The 13,956-nt window shown below is 36.5% G+C and overlaps 1 protein-coding gene across 1 annotated transcript in view; it reads right to left on the reverse strand.

Moving 5' to 3' along the window:
- Positions 1-13,956, reverse strand: part of LOC126811654 (uncharacterized) — a 56,583-nt gene that overhangs the window by 14,657 nt on the left and 27,970 nt on the right. Inside the window, exons 27-40 of the mRNA XM_050537457.2 lie at positions 13,423-13,553; positions 12,628-12,722; positions 11,536-11,711; positions 10,757-10,890; positions 9,829-9,953; positions 8,273-8,470; positions 7,137-7,342; positions 6,466-6,599; positions 5,771-5,889; positions 4,953-5,150; positions 4,044-4,236; positions 2,680-2,820; positions 2,090-2,229; positions 1,512-1,628 (exon numbers count right to left, since the gene is read on the reverse strand). Coding sequence (XP_050393414.2) covers positions 1,512-1,628; positions 2,090-2,229; positions 2,680-2,820; positions 4,044-4,236; positions 4,953-5,150; positions 5,771-5,889; positions 6,466-6,599; positions 7,137-7,342; positions 8,273-8,470; positions 9,829-9,953; positions 10,757-10,890; positions 11,536-11,711; positions 12,628-12,722; positions 13,423-13,553 — 2,107 coding nt within the window. The remainder of the gene's footprint in view (positions 1-1,511; positions 1,629-2,089; positions 2,230-2,679; positions 2,821-4,043; positions 4,237-4,952; positions 5,151-5,770; positions 5,890-6,465; positions 6,600-7,136; positions 7,343-8,272; positions 8,471-9,828; positions 9,954-10,756; positions 10,891-11,535; positions 11,712-12,627; positions 12,723-13,422; positions 13,554-13,956) is intronic.

Below are 13,956 nucleotides of genomic sequence, written 5' to 3' on the forward strand. Positions count from 1 at the left end.
CACATACTGACTCTAGCAAGGTAAGCAGGGCCTTATTTTCTCACTAAATTTTCCTTTACATTGTTCAGGCGTTCACAGAGAGAGAGAGAGAGAGAGAGAAATGGGGTTTAACGTCCACTCGACACAAACTAGGTCATTTCGGGACTAACCTATGGTTTAATTTTATTTACATAATTCGCTTGCGCGTAGGGGTCTTTAGCAGTGGGAGGAAACCGGGCGTTCACAGAGACTGACACACGACCGTTTAGCAGTAAAAAGTTGCCCAGTAAAATTGACTGGGAACCGATTTTATTTTGACAAGGATTCAATAGGACGGTTCCTAAATGTACAGGGCGATAATGAGACTACGTTCAGAGCTGAACTAGGTCTTCAGCTAACTCGGATCTTCGCGTAACTCGGATAAAATTGGTCAGTCCATTTAGATCCGACTTGTGCGAGAGAGAGAGAGAGAAATGGGGTTTAACGTCCACTCGACACAAACCAGGTCATTTCGGGACAAACATATGGTTTAATTTTATTTACATAATTCGCTTGCGCGTAGGGGTCTTTAGCAGTGGGAGGAAACCGGAGGACCCGGAGAAAACCCACGAGGTTGGACAGGCGACCCTACTCCTTGCCACGTACAACCGGGGATTCGAAACCACGCCAGTCGACTCAATGACAGACTTTATGATACAGCGCGCGCACGCTAACCATTCAGCCATCCACCCCCCCCCCCACCCCGACTTGTGCGAAGTTTCGAAAAATTTCCGTCTCTATAAATGAAGAAATCAAAATCAGGAGGACAGCTCCACACACAAACAAGACAACCCCACCAAACAGACTCACAACCTACAGACATATCAAACAATAAATAACACACATATATCAGGCCCAGAGTTCACAAAGCATTCTCACACTTAAGTTAAGAATTTACTCAAAATTGTTCGCCTTATTTTAACTAAAATATAGCCTTTTATAAAACTTTTGTTTTTTTAATGTATCAAATAAATCAACAGGAAACTATGTGCAAACTTTTGTGTTTCTGGATCAAAGATATTTCTCCATTCTGAGAATGCTTTGTGAACTCGGGGCCAGTGAATGGATCCGTGGGCCAGCTGTAAGCATCCACTGCACTGAATAGTCCATCAAATCAATACTTTTCTTTTACACCTGGGAGCCAAGGTGGCTCAGTGCGTAAGGCGTGGGCTTGCTATCCTGGAAGTTTTGTGTTTCGATCCCTGTGTTGACCAAGAAAGTTCATCGGGACTTTCCGGCGTTGTCCCCCCTTGTTAGTGGTACAGGACGAAGGGCCTGTTAAGGGACAACGCATAGTGATTCAGATGAGATGTGCACATAAAAGAAACCTCGACAGATTTAATTTCTGGTAAGAGTAGTCCATAGTGCCACTGTCCAGGCAAAATTTCCCTCCTAGCAAACTGCATGGCATATGCCTGTCTTAAACCCATTTCATTTCCTTTTACGCCCATATCAAAGAGGATGTGTCCTATTACACAAAAGAGAATCATTACCTTGAGTTTAGTCATATCTTTAGCTTGAGTAGTTAATGTTTTTAAACTGGGTGTACCTTCAACCCATGCCTTCGCTACTCTACGAACATCCTTTAATAGGTCAAACATTCCATCAGCCTGTAATGTGTAAAAAGTTAAAATAATAAAGTTATCTTGAAACAAAGACTTAGTCAGGGGAGATGTGCTTAGATGAACTAGGTTATTTTGCGACTGACTATGACATATCTTTATTTCAATAATTCACTTGTGTGTAGGTGTCTTTAGTTCTGGAACCTGCTTCAGATCAAAACCATGCTATTTGCATATAATCAACTCTCCAAACTATTTGATAGCTTAAATATTTAATGGATTAGAACCCATAATTGTTTATTATCATAGCAATGGTACTCGACAATCAAGACTATCTTGTTAAAACTTCAAACACTCATAACTTCATTCAGCATTAAGTAATTTGACTTAAAAGTTTCAATATACTGATTTTTCATCTTCTCTCTAGGAACTATTATAGCAAGAGCGGCCAGTGTTTTATCTAAATCTTACATAATGTATCTTTAAGTACACATTATAATATTACTCACCCCTTTGATAATATCTTGAGTAAGTGGAGTATCTGGAGTGAATAAAATCTTTCCTCTTAAGATAGGTTTCAAATACGACCAGATAATACTTCCTATTGGTTTCTGCATTATTTCTCGATAAATGTCACGACAAAACTCCGCTGAAATTCAGGGAATTGATTATAAAGTCAGACGAAAAGAAACAACACAAAGAAATACTAATGATATATTTTTCTTTTTCATAAACATTAGGGATGCTCAATTGTGGGTCCCGAACATTCTGAACTGACAGAATTGAGTGGCAGAGAGAGAGAGAGAGAGAGAGAGAGAGAGAGAGAGAGAGAGTCCACTGAACACAAACTAGGCCATTTCGGGACTAACATATACATGTATGGGTATTTAGCAGTGGGAGGAAACCGGAGGACCCTGAGAAAACTCACGAGGTTGGGCAGGCAACACTACTCCTTGTCACGTACAAGCGGGAGAATCGAAACACTAATTTACTCAATGACAGTGCACGCGGTAAACTATTCGACCCATAATCCCTTCAAATATTCCTTGAACGAATTCTACAAGACTGTGTTAATAATATAGAGATGTTTTAAACTTACAGGGTAGTGAATCAAGTTCATCCTTCCTAATTTCTGGTGCCTTACCACCAACCACTGAAGACACATCCAATGAATCTTTAACTTCTCCATCATCAGCTTTAACACCACACAATAACGGTTGTAAAGATGGCATCTGATTAGCTACAATAAAAAAATCATCTTATTTAATTATGGTGTAAAACTTTCTGTTTACAAAAATATCTGTTTTTCATAAATAATATTTTATTTCATTTGAAAATGGATTGGGGAAAAGTTTAGGCCTGTGTTGACTCCTCTTTCGCACTGGTACATGTAATATCAGTACATCCCTGAACAGACCAAAACAGACCAAAACAGTCCAAAACAGGTGTTATTTAGAACTCCTCAAACCACTCGAGATATGTGAATAGTTTTGCTCATTATACGCCATTTACTAGTTGGTGCGGGTGGCACAGCTAAGTAGTTAGGGCAGTTTGGGACAATCTAACGAGCCCTAGTTAGGGTGGTCAAAGGAACCCTGGTTGGGGTGGTCTAAAGAACCCTAGTTAGGGTGGTCAAAGGAACCCTGGTTGGGGTAGTCGAAAGAACCCTAGTAAGGGCAGTTTGGGGCAGTCTAAGGAGCCCTAGTTACGGTGGTCTAAGACGCCCTAGTTAGGGTGGATTAATATAAGGAGCCCTAGTAAAGGCAGTTTGGGGCAGTCTAAGGAGTACAAATTAGGTGGGGTCTAAGGAGCCCTAGTTAGGACAGTTTGGGGCAATCTAAGGAGCCCTAGTTAGGGCAGTTTTGGGTGGTCTAAATGCTAACGGGTTAAACAAAAATAAAGGAAAATGACTAGGCCAAACCAATTTCATCTGTGTGTGTTCTTTGGAGTCTTAATAAAAAAAATAGCCCCTTGAATCACATGAAAGATGTGTTGTTTAAAACTTAATAATTTGGAATGAAAAGGTTTTAAATGGTACAACCAAGTACTTTTGGTTTTTAAATAAGTCTTCTTCCTGAAGAAATATTTTAACAGGTGTTCTCGAAGAAAAGAATCAAATTGGTGTGGCCTTACTCAAATTAACCAATATGAAAAATGAATGAAATGGGGTTTAACATCCTAGTGTTTTACTCCGACTGAGCTAATGAAGATGGCCATACGCCATAAGGGGTGCCATGAGAGACATTTTTCCCGTGCAGCGGCACTATGGCCTACTCTTATATCGAATTCCAACTGCCAAGGGTTCTTTCTTTTACGTGCACACCAAAGTATACACAGGACCTCAGTTTTTTGTCCCATCCAAATGACTATACATTGTCCCTTGCCAGGCCCTGCGTTATGAATCACTGACAAGAGGGAACCTTGCCGGTTAATCCCCAAGAACAATCAATATGAGAGACCTACCTGTTTGTGCAGATGGTAAATTGAATAACTGATTCATCAGATCTTTTTCTAACGTATCATTACTGTCCTTCAATATGTCCGCTGCTTTCAGAAGGCCTGTCTGAGCTTTAGATAACTTAGTTGTCAGATCTGCAGCGTCTTCCATACTTATATTAGCAGAATTCAGAATTTCTTTCGCAGATGTGGTCACATACTGTAATTATAAGATAGGTATCTAGATCGAATGATTGGGCAATTAAACGACAGAAAAAATGTTTGCAAAGGATAATCCAAGTTTTACTCGAGCAGACATATTGCAATAAGCCAATTAATATGTTGTCAGTTAGTGAAACCTTTACACTTTGGTCTTGTGCAGGACCATGGGTGTTTTTCAGGGAACCCATCATTTTCAATTACGATTTAGTGTCTCTAGTTTCTATATATACCAAATATGCATACTTTTAATGGTAATGACTACCCAATCTTTAAAGTAATTTTCAATTACAATTGAGTGTCTCTAGTTTCTATATATACCAAATATGCATACTTTTAATGGTAATAACTACCCAATAAATCTTTAAAGTAATTTTCAATTACAATTGAGTGTCTCTAGTTTCTATATATACCAAATATGCATACTTTTAATGGTAATAACTACCCAATAAATCTTTAAAGTAATTTTCAATTACAGCTGAGTGTCTCTACTTTATAATATACCAAATATGCATACTTTTAATGGTAATAACTACCCAATACATCTTTCAAGTTTGGCTGAGTGTCTCTAGTTTCTATATATATACCAAATATGTATACTTTTATTGGTAATAACTACCCAATACATCTTTAAATTCATTTTGATCTGTTCAAATATAACACTATTATTAGTAACAGTATCAATTTTACAGTGTTTATTTAACGTGTCCAACTTACCATTTTTACCCATTCTCCGATATCTAACTCGGGTAGAAGTTGGTCTGCTAAGCTAGATGCTGTAGTTTTATTCAGACTGCAGAAAGCGGAAGTAATGTCTATATTTCTGACTTCTTGTGAATTGAGGATGATAAATTCTTTAAATATCTTGTCACAAGTATAATCCCCATTCATCATCTGCACAGTTGCATTCAAAAACTACAAAAATTATACATATATTTATTAAACAAGCTCATCCTCGTCTAAATCTAACCTGTCAAATTGTGATCATAAACAGCTGTTTCTATTCATAAACAGCCGTTGCCGATCACAAACGGATGTTGACGGTTATAAACAGCGGTTTCCGGTCATAAACGACTGTTTCCAGTAACAAATGGCTGTTCCCAGTTATAAACAGCTGTTTCCGGTCATAAACGACTGTTTCCAGTCAGAAATGAAATGTCCACATAAACAGAAGTGGGAACAGAATATACAAGCAGTGATTAGACCACAGGGCAAAATTGAACTCTATATATCTGGAACAAAAGGCATGTGGCTTTATACTGAAGAAATAAAACTAAAGGGTGAGTTATTTTCCACATCAGTCTGCAGAGTTATTGCCCATGGTATAAAAACAATCCTCTAATCACTGTGCAGGTAACAGTAAATGAAACAAAATGAGGTGGAACATCCTACTATTTTGAAACGACTGGTGTAATGAAAGACGGGTGTACTAGACACTGTCCTTGCCCGGCCCTCTGGTCAGTGAACCTCCTGGTTACTCACTGAACCACCATGGCTTCTGTGTTGTATCCAGACATTTAAAATAAATAACCTACCACTCGTAAAGAATAAGATCCACTTAAGATAGTTTCAGCCATTTTGTCCGTAAATCCTAGCTCCTTAACCATATAATCTTTTACTTCTGCTGGTTCCTTCAACAAGTCGCCAACATGAACTGCAATATAAAATAATAATTAATAAAAAAATATATATATATTCATCAAATTAAATCCTGAAAATGAAATAATCTTAATAAGAAAAGAAATTTGAGAAATTAAGGTACAAAAGAATCAAAATTAAAGATACATTATGTCAAATTTAGATAAAGAGCTGGCTGTTCTTGGTATCAGATAATGAAAAAATGAATATATTGAAAATTTTATTCAAATTACTTTATTTTGAGTAATGATATTAGCCTTTGATGGCTTGACAAAATGTGTGGACTGATTGTAACCACCGTACTGGTTTGTCGAGGCTAAGTTTTGCTTCACCATATTTACAGTAAATCATTAAATGGCTGAAGCATTCTAATCTGCTTGAAATCGGACACATGCGATGGCATCGAGAGTATTAATAATTTATATAACATTTAAAACCTAAACAAAAAGATCTGGAATAGACAGGTTTAGCTATTGCATAATGCATGTTTAATATCTTGATTTTTTGAAATTATTGGTATTACTTAAATAAATAGTTCTTCCTTAGTCCGAATGGCATTCCATTAAAAAGACAAGCAAACAAATAAACAAACCTGCAGATAAAACACGTGACTGTATCAAATCAAGGCCCATAAATCCTCTAATAAACATACTGATTTCACCTAGTATGTTACGAGAATCATTGTTTGGGAAAACATATTTTAGATCATCTAATATGGCTGACAAACTGGAAAAAAAATTAAATTTGTTAAAATGTATTCAAAACATGTAATGTAATGTGACACAAAATTAATATAATATAATGCTTTTAATTAATCGGGGACAAATTCAAATATAAATTCTATACATTTATTATAACTAGTGCTTACAAAAATTCCTTGAAAAAAAACTATGGTAGGTTTAGAATGTGAAAGTTTGGGCAGTCTAACTAAGTGCTATAGGTTTAAAAGGTTCATCACACACTACTTGTTACACAGTCCTATTTTATTGTAAGAATAGTAATAGGCACAGTAAGATGGTTACCATAGTGACCAGTAACGAATGTAATTAACTTTGCACGCAGGGCGTCTTTAGCAGTGGGTGGAAACTGGAGGACTCGGAGAAAACCCATGAGGTTGGACAGGCAACCCTACTCCTTGTCACGTACAACTGGAGAATCGAAACCATGCCAGTTGTCTCAATGACAGACCTTATGATACAACACGCACCGGCGATCCAACCCCCGCCCCCTTTGTAACAGAAGTTTGATAAATAAGATACAGACCTCAAAACTAAACGAGCTGGTCCAGAACCCATCAAGAATCTATCTATTTTAGGTATATCACGCTGTAGAGCTTGTAGATCTAGACCTCCACCTAGTAAACTAGCAATAGAACTAATCTCCTCCAGATCACCAATCAACGTAACAGTATGATCAGATATATTCTTTAACCACGCCTCATCTACATTCGAGGATGACAACTTCACTAACTAATAAATGAAATAGAAATTATTAAAATGATGTCAAGAAAGGAGAGAAAAAGAAATGGTGTTTAATGTCCACTAAACACAAACCAGGTCATTTCCGTACTATATGGTTCAATTTTATTTCAGTAATTCACTTCTAGGTGGGAGGAAACAAGAGGACCCGAAGAAAACGCATGTGGTGTAACAGACGACCCTAATCGTCACGTACAAACTTGGACGCAATACTACGGCACTTGACTTAATGTCAGACCTCATGATCTAAAGCACACACATTAAACCATTCACTTCTAGGTGGGAGGAAACAAGAGGACCCGAAGAAAACACATGTGGTGCAACAGACGACCCGAATCATCACGTACAAGCTGGGACGCAATACTACGGCACTTGATTTAATGTCAGACCTCATGATCTAAAGCACACACATTAAACCATTCACTTCTAGGTGGGAGGAAACAAGAGGACCCGATGAAAACACATGTGGTGTAACAGACGACCCTAATCGTCATGTACAAACTGGGACGCAATACTACGGCACTTGACTTAATGTCAGACCTCATGATCTAAAGCACACACATTAAACCATTCAGCCACGCCCACCCACCTATGTCAAGACCGGATAACCCTGGACACCAAGTACAAATTAGACGATTTTCGGTGATTTTAAACTATTTTTATGAATTTTTAAACAAAGATTTGATATAAGTCCCTGCTTAGCCTTAGCTGAAAAGGCTGCTCATCAAACAGAGTAACGACATTGATCTAATGAACATATATCTGTGAATTTTTTTCTATCAATACATTATAAAGTGCTTCACTTTAAGCAAACTTGATTACAGACAATACAGTGTTTTTTTTATCAACAACAGAGAGATATATTTGCCAGTCTTCAAATAAGAATATTCCTGGAATGTGTTAAAGCAGACGGCCACTCACCTGTTGAGCGAAATTAGAAAAATCAGCAACGCTCTTAATACCAATAGCAGCATCGATACTACCATTCTTACACAGCCCATTACTCAATGATGTAAAATCAATCTGGGTAAACTGAGGTAGCTGGATTAGTTTAGAGAGTTCCACTGGATTACAAATTTGAAGTTGAATATCATCTACAGACTCATTTAAAAACATTCTCTGAAGAAAAAAAACCCCAATAACATTTACAGAAATATAATAACTGATAACATAAATATTTGAACTAATAACATTCACAATAATCTGTTTAAAATACAGATCTATATTTCGTTTCGTTTTTTTTATGAAGATCTGACTGGTTATAGTGGAAGATCACGTTAGAGGTCATATTTTGTTTCGTATTTTTATACTTTCAATGGCCTCTACTACATGAAGGTCTGACCAGTTGTAGTGGGATGTGGTGTCAGGGGTCATACAAGCAGCTTTTGACCTTATGATGTCAGACATTTGATCAACCAATCAGGGATAGCGTTGATGTTTCGAGTGGGTTACCCACAATTCCGTGAACCTCACGTCAAAAACTCGCCGTAACATATCCTTCGATTGGCTAATCCCTTACATCATCCAGAACGCGGTTTATATAACAACTCTTCCAGATCCTAGTGTAGTAAAGACAAGTAAAACAGAATTTTAAACTATAAAAAACGAAACGAAATAGGATCTGTGCTTTAATCAGATTGCATTTACAATAAAGTATGGTAATACGATGCAAATATTCACATGTCGAACATTTACACCAAGTTAGAACAGAGTTATTATATTTTAAAATGTGTGATGGCCAGATAGACAGACATTCTTATGATTAGCCTAAGCAGAAACTATTTCTCATTGAACACAGTCACGATATTCACATCTACAACAAGTTTGAACATTCAACCTCAATTTGAAGTAGAGTTATTGAATATTTTACCACCGTAACCAGTCAAAACATTTGTATTTGATGTAGAGTTATTGGTTCCTAAAAGGTTTGAGGAAGAAATGTAATGCAATGAAAAGAAATGAGGTTTAACGTGCATTCCAATGTATACACGGGACTTTGGTTTTCCGTCCCATCCGAAGGACTAGACAGCAGTCCTTGTCAGGCCCTCTGTCCTGCATCACTGACAAGGGGGAACCACGCCGGAAAATCTGGATGAACTTTCTCGGCCAATGCAGGGATCGAACACCCGAACTCCAGGATAGCGAGCCAGCGTCTTACCCACTTAGCCACGTGATCCCCATTTTGACGAAGAGATAGAGTGCTGCTTAATCTGAAAATGTTATCACTGTAACTAGTGAAAACATTCAGTTAATGAGCATCTACACCAAGTTTGATCATTTTACATCAATTGGAAGCAGAGTTATTGTATTCCAAAAGGTGTGATAGACAGATAACAAGACAGTCAGCGGCTTAGTCTAAGCATAAAATATTCATCATCAAACTTAGAGACAGAGGTATGTTTCCAAAGACTGGGGATTAATAAGCCAACTGAACAAAACCCAGAAAAAGTCCAACAAACTAGACATAATTTACATACAGGATCTAAGTTAATGGTGGACTTCAACAAAGTCTCAGCAACTTCTGGCGCAAACTTCAGAGAATTAACAAAAAAGTCTTGTAAAGACGTGGAGTTTAAGAATAGATCTTCAAATCTATACACCACTGAAATTAAGAATAAATTTAACAATTAATAAATCAATCTTTTAGGCATGAAATCATTACAATGAAATATAACTGTATTTGTCCTAAGCTGCTGAAAAATTTCAGAAATTCTGAAACCCTTGCAAATTACTGTACGCTATCGTGAAATCTGAATCTTTAAAAGTAATATCAGTGAAAAAACAATTCTTTTCCGTTCAGTTTTTGCAAAGATGTGAAGAACTGGAAATTTTACAACATTCAGCATTCTTCGCAGACGATCTAAACAAACCAGGTAATATGAAATGAAATGAAATCGGATTCAATCTCCTACTATTCTGCTCCGACTGGGCTAGTGAAGACAGGGATATGCCATACAGTGTGCTATAAGGGAAATTTTGCCCAGGCAGCGGCACTATGGCCTACTCTTATATCGAATTCCAACTGCCAAAGAATCTTTTAAGTGCACGCCAATGTGAACATGGGACCTCTGTTTTCCGTCCCATCCAAACGACTAGACAAGGGGAAACGACGTCGGAAAATCTCAGTGTTACGTAAAAGCTTCAAAAGTGTTTCTGTTTAATCCTTTATCTACCATCAATATTTTGTCTTTGTTTTCTTAATTAGATGTTAAATAATGAATTTGAGCACATTTTAGATAAAAAATCAGATAATGTCCGAAAATGAAAATCGGGGGCCTTAATGTTACTATTCCTTGTCATGTGTGACTCCTAACTAAATTTATCAGGCATACAGATATTGCTCTAGTCCTTCAGTTGCAATTCGCAAATATCCCTCTAAATTTTAATTATCTAAATCAAACTCACAAGATTTTTGTTGACTCAAAACTTTTAGAACATAATCTAAGATTGGTTGTAAATCTGGATAAATGTCACCCAATAATTTTTTCACCTCTGTTTGCTGTATCAAAGTTAATACCTCCGTTGACAACTCAAAGACACTGCAAATAATCAATCAATGAATAACAATCAATCAAGAACAAAAAAAAATCAATAACAAGCAATCACCAGTAACATTAAATCACTATATCAATAATAAATACAAATCAATGCATATCAATCAATCATTAATATCAATAATCAATACCAATCAATCATTAATATCAATAATCAATATCGACCAATCATTAATATCAATAATCAATATTAATCAATCATTAATAAATAACAATCAATCAACAGTATCAATAATCAGGACTCTCGTTTCAGTCACAGATATATGGAAATAACTCTGAAATTTGGGATCTTGAAATTCAGCATGCTCCTGTCTTACAACTTAAAATGATGAACGCCTGAAAACTGTAGAACATTCACCAGAAAAGTTTGACAGGCCAATGGACACAGTTGACAATAATATAAGTTCACTTTATATGTTAGTGTATAAAACGACATGGAATTAGCATGGGCTAGGCATACATACGTCATGTAGTGTGCTATGAGGGGAATTTTGCCCCAACAGCGGCTCTATGGCCTATACTACTCTGTGTGTACACAGGACCTAAGCTTTTTCGTCATATAAAAATGATTAATGGGGGTGCATAAAATGTGAATATTATTGAGAATAAAAACAATAAATAAGACTGTACCTATCTACACTCTTTAACATAGTACCAAAATGATCCATAGCGCCATTCGATAGACAATGGCCAATTCTATCAAAGTTTATACCATGGGATATAGTTTTATTTAGAGCGTTATAAACATTCATAACAGTTGATATGGCATCATCACACTGGAAGGTTCTATCATCTCTATACATCAACTGTTATTAAATTAAAAAAATAAAAATAGAAAATTGTTTTATCAGATTTTTTGGACTTAGAAATAGTGACCAGGCAAATTTGGTATATAGTAATATAATGTTTGGTTTACATAATGATTTTCTTTAAGTCCCAATGCACCATGTAGCGTATAGAAATCGGTTACAAACTACGTGTTGTAAATTTTGCCCGGACAGCAGCGCTACAGCCTACTCTTATTTCGAATTCCAACTGTCAAGGGATCTTTTACATGCACACCAAATGTGTACATGGGACCTTGCTTTTTCATCCAATCCGATGACTATACGTTGTCCCTTGCCAGGCCCTCCATCACTGACAAGGGGGACCACGCTGGAAAATCCTGATGAACTTTCAAGGCCAAAGGCAGCACATTGTGACATTAAGCTTATGAAATAAGTTTAACCTGTTAACTGCATAGTTTTTAAAACGTTAACTACCCCCTATTGTGTAATTAATTTGACGAAAAACGTCATTTTGGGGACTTTTTATTCCTGAATACAAATGATAGTAGTCTAATACCATATTAAAACTAACGATAAATAGAGTTGTCTCACTTCAATTAGATTTCCTCGACCAGGCGAAATATAACGTTCTACACATGCTGCGATCGTATGTTCGAAGAATAGGTTGGGGAAAATACCTCCAAGGCGTTATATTACGCCCTACACACAGTGAGTGGCAGTTGTCCAGGACGTTATATAACGTCCTACGCAGTTAGCGTGTTAAAAACAGTCAATACTAAATCATAACATAGGGTGATTAATCCATCAAAGGCTTTATCCATCATAGATCGATCTGGAATAATTACATTTTCTGAAAACTTATGATAACAAAATGTTTTCTTTTAAGAGTGCAAAATAGATGTGCCGCAAAAATTATTGAAATCTAGTACTTTACCTTAAATAGGTCAAAGAACTTAAGTTGGTTTAATCTGTTGAAGGCCCGTGATAAATCAAAGCTGCTGCTTAAATCACATGTGATATCTTCTAAATCTAAAAAGAAATCACAAGTTTCAAAATCATCCAAGTAATGTATGTACAGAGGCTTAAAGTATCTACAGATGAAGTAAAGTATGTACAGAGGAGTACAGTATGTACACAAGAGTAAAGTATACACAGAGGAGTAAAGTATATACAGAGGAGTAAAGTATGTACAGAGGAGTAAAGTATGTACAGAAGAGTAATGTATGTACAGAGGAGTAAAGTATGTACAGAGGGAGTAAAGTATGTACAGATGGGTAAAGTATGTACAGATGGGTAAAGTGTGGGCAGAATAGTAAAGTGTGGACAGAGGAGTAAAGTATGTACAGAGGGGTAAGGTAGGCACAAAGGAGTAAAGTATATAAATATGGGTAAAATATTAACAGAGGGTCAAAGTATGTACAGAAGAGTAAAGTATGTACAGATGGGTAATGTATGTACAGATGGGTAAAGTATGTAGATGGGTAAAGTATGTACAGAGGGCTTAAGAATGTACAAAAATGGTAAAGTGTGTACATGAACATAAAGGTATGGACAGGAGAGAAGTAAAGTATAGAGGGGTAAAGCATGTACATAGGGGAGTAATGTGTGTACAGCAGGGTAAAGTATATGCATAGTAGGGGTAATATAATTATGTACAGAGAGATAATGTATATAGGAGTAAAGCATGTACAAATATAAAGAAATTAGGGGAAAAAAGGTGAGATCTTACCAGCATATATTGTCATAGGTGTCACAAGAGCTTTCATGTAATCCACGACTTGTGACAACAAAGGTTGTATAGTCTGATAATCTTGTGATCCCGATACATATGATATCATACTATTACACATTTTACTCACACTGAAATATTAAAAAATAAATATAATCTCAAATATGAGAGGGGATAATTGTTCTTGGGTTAATCAAGATATTTTTAAGGTAATTTTCCTTAAAGATGCACTACGTAAGAGGTAAACCTGCCTATTGCAGTTCTTTCTTTCGGCTTCAAATGTTATACAAATTATTAATTAGACATTTATTTATTCATATGCAAAGCCCATAATCAACTCTCTGTACCATCAGATGGTCATGTTTTTCGATGGATTAAAACTTGAAAATCCCGAGGAACTTTCTCTGCCAACACTGGAAGCAAGCCTGAGACCTCCTGGTTAGCGAGCCAGTGTTTTACTCACTGAGCCACTGCAACTCCCTTGATGTTTCCAACTTTTCCGGTGAAAACTATATTTAGTTGAATGAGTAAAAC

This window comes from Patella vulgata, chromosome 2 (genome assembly GCF_932274485.2).
Source record: "Patella vulgata chromosome 2, xgPatVulg1.2, whole genome shotgun sequence".
Taxonomy (NCBI): Eukaryota; Metazoa; Mollusca; class Gastropoda; family Patellidae; genus Patella; species Patella vulgata.